This window comes from Oncorhynchus gorbuscha, linkage group LG18 (genome assembly GCF_021184085.1).
Source record: "Oncorhynchus gorbuscha isolate QuinsamMale2020 ecotype Even-year linkage group LG18, OgorEven_v1.0, whole genome shotgun sequence".
Taxonomy (NCBI): Eukaryota; Metazoa; Chordata; class Actinopteri; order Salmoniformes; family Salmonidae; genus Oncorhynchus; species Oncorhynchus gorbuscha.
Genome location: NC_060190.1, coordinates 43,044,143 through 43,052,369, shown reverse-complemented (window position 1 = coordinate 43,052,369; position 8,227 = coordinate 43,044,143). Strand labels below are relative to the sequence as shown.

Sequence of the window (8,227 nt, the reverse complement as noted above, 5' to 3'; positions counted from 1 at the left end):
AAGATTGCTCAAAAGTAGTAAGTAGCTGAAAAGTTGCTCAAATGCTAAGGTTGTCCATGATGAGTTTCAAACATATAACCCTTGGGTTGCTAGACATTCACGTTATACGCCCACCTATTCATCCATAAGTAACCTTCTGTCTTATGTAACCATACCAAACATAATATAGCATACTAATTTGATTGTCCCGGAAGTCCCACTTCTAGTGTATGAGACCAGGCTGTATTTATGGCAACACATCTTATTATGCATTATCTGTTTGTTATTAATTTCCTCCTAATGGCCTAACCCGAAAGTAGTTTCTAGGCAGCCTCCATTGGTGTCTGAGAAAAATACAGAAACAAATATGATTTACCTTCCGTGTGTGCGCTACTTTGGGTTAGTCTGACTTCTGCGATCTGGACACACCTTTCAAATAGTCCACGCCTACTGCGTCCAAAATCTTGCCACTGGGTGGGGTCGACGCCAGGATTCGCTTTAATTGGCCCCCAATGAGAAACTTAACAACTCTATGTCGCGCAGGTCCCAGTCCGACATGGGTCGAGCGGTATAAATAGTGTATTGGTGCCTTGGTGCAAGATGAGCACCGATACCCAATAGACTTGCATGTGTTTCCCTACCAGTACATGAACATAGCAAAAATAATGCTGCAGCAAGCCCTCAAAGTGTCTGGTCGCAGTATGACCCCGCTGATCAAGTGGATGGAGAATTGGGCTGAGAGCTCAGTTTGCCGGAAGAAGATAGAGGCGGCGCACAGGGTGAAAACTCTGGAGGAAATGCCGGGACATACCGTCGCCAAATTTGTATGGGACCTCTTCGCCAAAAGGGGACTGTCCCGCCTCCACGAGCTGCAGGTAAATTATTTTGATGACTTGTTCATTTTTTTTTTTTAATTCACGACTTTCTTTCTATTGAAGCAAGACAGGCGCGTGAATGTATGGGATTGGTGTTTCATAATGTCTGACAAACAGAAATACCTTAAGGAATGTTTCATTGGCAGATTTAACTGGTCATCACACATTGTCTTGTAATATATAGGTTATGGCATTGCTGTTTGGTGTGGCATGGTCTTGTAGGGCAGACACTCTGTCACAGCCTCTCCTTACTTGTAGGCGACTGTATAACTTAACCACCAGTGTGTAATGTAAGTGCCCAGCAATTAAAAAGCAATGAGAGGGCCAACATAAACTATACTGTGATGACCTAAATGCACCAGACATGCAGTTGCTTATGCATAGACTATGTTAGCTAAATGGTATACATACATCAGTTCTTTTACACTGATAGGGCATTGAGCAGGAAAGTGCCGTAGGCCACTAGGGCACTTTTCTGTGCTTTGGGAAATACCTGCTGCCTCATAGGTGTAGATGGGGAGCACAAGGAGCAAAGCACAAACCTTTCTATCACAGCTTGACGGGTGCTCCCAAAGCTTTGAAAGTATTTCTACAGATTTTGTCCTTACACTTTACATCAAGCAGTTTTAAAATCAAATGAAATTTAATTTAAAACATGGGCCAAATACAACAGGTTTAGACCTTAGTGAAATGCTTACTTACAGGCCCTTAACCAACATGGAAGTTTTAAGAAAAATATATGTTAAGTAAAAAAATGAATTAGTAAAAAAATAAAATAAAGAGCAGCAGTAAAATAACAATAGCAAGGCTATATACAGGGGGTACCGGTACAGAGTAAATGTGCGGGGGAACCGGTTAATCGAGGTAATTGAGGTAATATGTACATGTAGGTAGAGTTAAAGTGACTATGCATAGATAATAAACAGAGAGTAGCAGCAGCAGTGTAAAAGGGGGGGGGCAATGCAAATAGTCTGGGTAGCCATTTGATTAGCTGTTCAGGATTCTTATGGCTTGGGGGTAGAAGCTGTTAAGAAGCCTTTTGGACCGAGACTTTGCGCTCCGGTACCACTTGCGGTGCGGTAGAGAACAGTCTATGACTAGGGTGGCTGGAGTCTTTTTTTTTAGGGGCCTTCCTCTGACACCACCTGGTATAGAGGTCCTGGATGGCAGGAAGCTTGGCCCCAGTGTAGTACTGGGCCGTACGCACTACCCTCTTGTAGTGCCTTGCGGGCGAAGGCCCGAGCAGTTTCCATACCAGGCAGTGATGCAACCAGCCAGGATGCTATCGATGGTGCAGCTGTAGAACTTTTTGAGGATCTGAGGACCCATGCCAAATCTTTTCAGTCAATCTTTTTCGTGCCCTCTTCACGACTGTCTTGGTGTGTTTGGACCTTGATAGTTTGTTGGTGATGTGGACACCAAGGAACCTGAAGCTCTCAACCTGCTCCACTACAGCCCCGTCGATGAGAATGGGGTCGTGCTCGGTCCTCCTTTTCCTGTGGTCCACAATCATCTCCTTTCTCTTGATCACGTTGAGGGAGAGGTTGTTGTCCTGACACCACACGGCCAGGTCTCTGACCTCCTTATAGGCTGTCTCATCTTTGTCTGTGATCAGGCCAACCACTGTTGTGCCACCTGCGAACTTAATGATGGCGTTGGAGTCGTGCCTGGCCATGAAGTCATGTGTGAACAGGGAGTACAAGAGGGGACTGAGCACATGCACCCCTGAGGGGCCCCTGTGTTGATGATCAGTGTGGCAGATGTGTTGATGCCTACCTTTGCCACCTGGGGGGCGGCCCATCAGGAAGTCCAGGATTCAGTTGCAGAGGGAGGTGTAGTAGTCTGTAATAGTTTGCAAGCACTGCCACATCCGACGAGCATCGGAGCCGGTGTAGTACGATTCAATCTTTATCCTGTATTGACTCTTTGCCTGTTTGATGGTTTGTTGGAGGGCAAAGCGGGATTCCTTATATGTTTCCGGGTTAGAGTCCCACTCCTTGAAAGTGGCAGCTCTACCCTTTAGCTCAGTGTGGATGTTGCATGTAATCCATAGCTTCTGGTTGGGGTATGTATGTACAGTCATGTACGTACAGTCATAGAACTGCAGCTAGGTCTGCTCACAACATGTTGATGCTACATCCATAGAAATAGATTATTTCTAATTCTATGGATGGTTCCATCTCCAGTGAATCATGCCATCTATATGCGTTGTGTACTAATGTGTTGTCTTCTCCCAGATTGAGGGTGTGAAGCGCTATGGGCCGATGTGGAAGGCCAGCTTCGGCCCTATCCTGACGGTGCACGTGGCAGAGCCAGCCCTGATTGAGCAAGTTCTGAGGCAGGAGGGCAAGACCCCCATCCGCTCTGACCTCTCCTCCTGGAAGGACTACAGGAAACAACGAGGTCATGGCTACGGGCTGCTCACAGCGTGGGTACCATCACTCTCCTCCTCTGCTGTCTCCCCTCCCATGCTTGTCATGCTAATCTGAGCTGTTCTGACATCAGGTTCATGTGCTGTTGACAGGAAGCAGGAAAGATTAACAGAGATGAAACAAAGACTTAAAAGGATACTTCAGGATTTTGGCAATGAAGCCCTTTATCTACTTCCCTAGAGTCTGATGAACTCGTGGATACCATGTCTCTGTGTGCAGTTTGAAGGAAGTTGCTAACTGGCATTAGCACAATTGCTAACTAGCGTTTAGGGCAATGAATGGAAGTCTATGGTATCAACTTCCAGTCATTGTGCTAACACTAGTTAGCATTGGCTAGCAAAACTACCTCTAACTTCCTTCACACTGGATGCAGAGACATATAAATGGTATCCATGAGTTTGCCAAAATCCTGAAGTATCCCTTTAAGACAAAGGACTAATTGGTCTAGAAGCCAGACAGACACAGACAGAGACTCAGGAAAGAGACAGATGTCAGCCTATGATCTATTATTACCTATGGGTTATAACATAATGATCAGGAAAATGAAAATGCTCACAGTTCAATTACAGTTCAATTAAGTAGCCTACAGTTACAGTTGGCTCAGCCTGTATAAAACATGTAAACTATTGGATGTTTCCTGTGCAAACTCATTGATGACATTATTTTCTGTTTACCTTACTTAGGGTTGAAAATCGCTGGGAACTTTAAATAAATTCCCTGGTTTTCCAAAAAACCTGGTTGGAGGATTCGGATTTCCTGCTTATTCCCTCCTTATTACAGGAATTTTCGGGAAAGTCATGGAATTTATTGAAAGTTCTAGGAATTTTGCAACGCTAACCTTAACTCTCTTCAGTGAAGGGGAGGAGTGGCAGGCGGTGCGGACTCTCCTGGGGAAGCACATGCTACATCCAAAGGCGGTGGAGGCCTACGACACCACTCTAAATGCCGTTGTTGATGACCTCATTGCTAAGCTCCGCCGCAGCAGGCACCAGAACCCCTGCGGTCTCGTCCCGAACATCAGCAGTGAGTTCTACCTCTTCGGCCTTGAAGGTAAGACCTATTTGCACTCAACCTGTTCTCTTTGTTTTTATTTTTACTTTTACACGGTGGCATATGAGTTCAGCATCCGAGGTCAGGTGTGAGGTTATCTGAGATCAGTCCTGTAATAAGACACAAGATCAGGAAGCAACTTTATTGTACCAAAGTCAATTAGCATTGTGGGCTTCTAGTTTTGTCTATTACCACCACTTACTTGTGTATGGTAGGATAGGGTATTCTGACAAGTCTATAATAGGCTTGATTGGATCTGTATTACAGAGGGAAAACAAACAAAGCCCTTCTGGAAAGCCCTTCAAACCCTTCTCACCCTTGACCTGTGCCTGTCATCCTCTCTGCAGGGATCTCCTCAGTCTTGTTCGAGTCCAAGATTGGTTGCCTAGACCCTGTGGTTCCCATGGAGACAGAGTGTTTCATCAAGTCAATTAACACCATGTTTGTCATGACACTCCTCACCATGGCTATGCCCGCCTGGTTACACAAGCTGTTTCCCATGCCCTGGGACACTTTCTGCCAATGCTGGGACTACATTTTCCAATTCGGTGAGCTGCCATCTTTGATAGCCTCATACTATTGTTACATATGGTGTATTTATTCCTTGTGTTATTATCATTCTATTATATATATTTTTTCCCCTCTGCATTGTTGGGAAGGGCCCATAAGTAAGCATGTCACTGTTAGTCTACAACTGTTGTTTACGAAGCATGTGACAAATAAATGGCTCCACCTTGGTTTAATTCTGTCAACTCTTTAGTACATATCACTTTTTACATTAGATCTATTTAACTTCACTGACCTACTTAGAATTATTAGATGCCCCCAGTGGTTAGTTACCCTCTACAGATCGATTTCTAGTAACTTGCTATAAATAGTTCCCATTCTGTAGGACCCATAGTGCATGTGGCTGCCTTCCATTCATCACATGTAATCCCTGTATTAAGCTTTCCCAGAGGTCTATTTTTTATTTTCCAAGCTATACAGATTCCCTTAGTTGGACTAGAGCTCCTTCAGATCTGGGTTCAAAAACTATTTGAAATACTTCAGCTGGAATTGATTGATGATTAGTGCTTTGGAACCAATGCAAGCCCCGCCCATCTGGCATTCGTTAGGCTAAAGCAAACGCTGAAAGTATTTCAAATATTTTAAAGAGTATTTGAACCCAGATCTGAGATTTTTTTACTCTGATCTCTCTCCTTGCAGCTAAAGGTCACATTGACCAGCGTCTGAAGGAGGAAGCGGAGAAGGTGGCGCGGGGAGAGGAGGTGGAGGGGCGATATCTGACCTACTTCCTGACCCGCACAGGGCTGCCCATGAAGACGGTGTACAGCAACGTCACGGAGATGCTTCTGGCTGGGGTGGACACGGTGAAGACAAACTCTCATGTCTTCTTCCTCTTGCATCTCTCCCTCCTCATTGTCTTCTCTGCCCTAATCGCTCCATCTTTGAGCCTGCTCTTTACTATTAGTTTATAAAATATCCAATAGTCATACATCTCCATTTCCTCTCACTCCTAGTCAAAAGTATACTATATAATTGAGTAAATCACAGCATACTACCTCTTCTTAAGCAGTAAGGAGCTCACTATCCTCTCCATCCACTGCTAGTGACCTTATGGTGAATCATCCTTCTGGCGTACTGACCTGTTGTGTCTTGTGTGTGTTCAGATCTCCAGCACCATGTCCTGGTCCCTGTACGAACTATCTCGGCACCCCGAGGTGCAGGCCTCACTGAGGGAGGAGGTACTGGCCGTGATGGGGGGTCGGAGGGTGCCTGGGGCTGTTGACGTGGCTCGCATGCCCCTCATGAAGGCTGTGGTGAAGGAGGTGCTCAGGTAAGTGCTCATAGTACCTCATTATGTAATTAAGGGGAGCTCAATTCATCCACTACCAATTTGAATGAACTATGTACCCCTGATTCAATCAACTACAACCAATCGATCAAGCATTAGACTGATCAGTCACACTGACATTGTTATGTTTTGGCTTCTCCAGACTTTATCCTGTTATTGCGGCCAATTCCAGGGTCATCGCTGACAAAGACATCCAGGTCGGAGGCTACCTCCTCCCCAAAAACGTAAGTGTTGACTTGATGTTGAGTGCTTCTTTGTCCAAATTTTTGGAACAATCTGATGTGATATTAAGGTGGGAAGAAGGCAAACATATGTAATGGAAGGATTTTACCAAGTTTTTTCAAACGGATTCCTACCAATTCACAAGTCTATCTTATCCAGACTCTGATCACCCTCTGCCACTTCGCCACATCCCGGAATGCAGCATTTTTCCCGAACCCGGATACATTCCAGCCCCATCGCTGGCTGAACAGGTACAAAGGCCACCACCCTTACGCCTCAGTGCCCTTCGGCGTGGGCAAACGCAGCTGCATCGGCCGCCGCATTGCAGAGCTGGAGGTCTACCTGGCACTGGCACGAGTGAGTAGATCTTTGATCACTTTTACAGCTAGGCTTTGGCAGTGAGGTTCTCTGTAAATGACATATAATTTCCATAGCGTTTTGAGTCCTAGTACATTTTCATCCTCATAGCGGACTTCCATTCTTCCAAGTACTGTACATGTGAGGGGCGCCCTCTCATTTTCTCAACCCCTCTCCTGGTCCCCTCAGATTCTGATGCAGTTTGATGTGAAGCCCGATCCAGAAGGCAGTGGTGCAGCAGTCAAACCCATGACCCGGACACTGCTGGTGCCAGAGAGCGAGATCAACCTGCAGTTCATCGAGAGATGAGCGAGCCAATAACATGCTGAACACTAGCTATGTGCATTTGACAGTGACTGACAATCCCAGTCTCTCAGAGTGAGACAAATGGGAGCACTGGGGGATAAAGAGGGCCCAACTGAAGCTGAAACCCTGCAGGCCTCAACCCACAGACCAGGCCCTCAGACCCTCAGAACTCAAGCCCAGATGGTTTGGGCATAGTACTTTAATGACAAGTGATTTTCCATCTCAATACCAGGTTGATTACCCTTGCACCACTTAAACTTTGTGCTTTATTCAATAATGCTCATGAGTGCAATATCACTTATACTTACTTGTGGTTTAGATTGTAGCCAATGATATTACCAGTAGCCAATGATATTCCCAGTGGAATCTCTGATAACTACATTATGTTCCTCTCACCTAACTAGACATGAATTGCAATTTTACTGATTTGATTAAATTAAGTTGCAAGTATGCATCTTGATCATAGCATGTAATGGTCAGTCCACCAAAACCAGAATCACCCCTTTTAGGCAGTCTTCAAGATTCATTTATTATAGGCCTATTTGTGTAGTACCAGTAAAACATTTGGACACACCTACTCATTCAAGAGTATTTTTGTAAAAAAATATGTTTTACTATTTTCTACATTGTAGAATAATAGTGAAGACATCAACACTATGAAATAACACATATGGAATCATGGAGTAGCCGAAAAAAGTGTTAATCAAAAGTTATATTTGAGATTCTTCAAAGTAGCCACCCTTTGCCTTGACAACAGCTTTGCACACTCTTGGCATTCTCTGAACCAGTTCATGAGGTAGTCACCTGGAATGCATTTCAATTGACAGGTGTTAATTTGTGGAATGTATTTTAATGTGTTTGATCCAATCAGTTGGGTTGTGACAAGGTAGGGTTGATATACAGAAGATAGCCCTATTTGGTAAAAATACCAAGTCCATACTATGGCAAGAACAGCTCAAATAAGCAAAGAGAAACGACATTCCATCATTACTTTAAGACATGAAGGTCAGTCAATCCGGAAAATGTCAAGAACTTTGAAAGTTTCTCGAAGTGCAGTCAATGATGAAACTGGCTCTCATGAGGATCGCCACGGGAAAGGAAGAACCAGAGTTACCTTTGCTGCAGATGATATGTTCATTAGAGTTACCAGC

At 44.6% G+C, this 8,227-nt stretch overlaps 1 protein-coding gene across 1 annotated transcript; it reads left to right on the top strand.

The window, feature by feature from the left end:
- The first annotated feature begins 506 nt into the window (after positions 1-506).
- Positions 507-7,759, top strand: LOC124003988 (25-hydroxyvitamin D-1 alpha hydroxylase, mitochondrial-like). The gene is made up of 9 exons (XM_046312701.1): positions 507-854; positions 3,092-3,282; positions 4,140-4,336; positions 4,684-4,884; positions 5,543-5,706; positions 6,007-6,173; positions 6,334-6,415; positions 6,573-6,770; positions 6,960-7,759. The coding sequence occupies exons 1-9, from the start codon at positions 627-629 to the stop codon at positions 7,077-7,079; spliced, it is 1,548 nt and encodes a 515-aa protein (XP_046168657.1). The 5' UTR covers positions 507-626; the 3' UTR covers positions 7,080-7,759.
- The last annotated feature ends 468 nt before the right edge of the window (positions 7,760-8,227 follow it).

Excerpts from the sequence above, each read along its gene's own strand:
- LOC124003988 (XM_046312701.1), top strand. The coding sequence starts at position 627 with ATGAACATAGCAAAAATAATGCTGCAGCAAGCCCTCAAAGTGTCTGGT. Across the intron at positions 855-3,091 it reads CCCGCCTCCACGAGCTGCAG|ATTGAGGGTGTGAAGCGCTA; the intron begins GTAAATTATTTT and ends GTCTTCTCCCAG. Across the intron at positions 4,885-5,542 it reads GGACTACATTTTCCAATTCG|CTAAAGGTCACATTGACCAG; the intron begins GTGAGCTGCCAT and ends CTCTCCTTGCAG.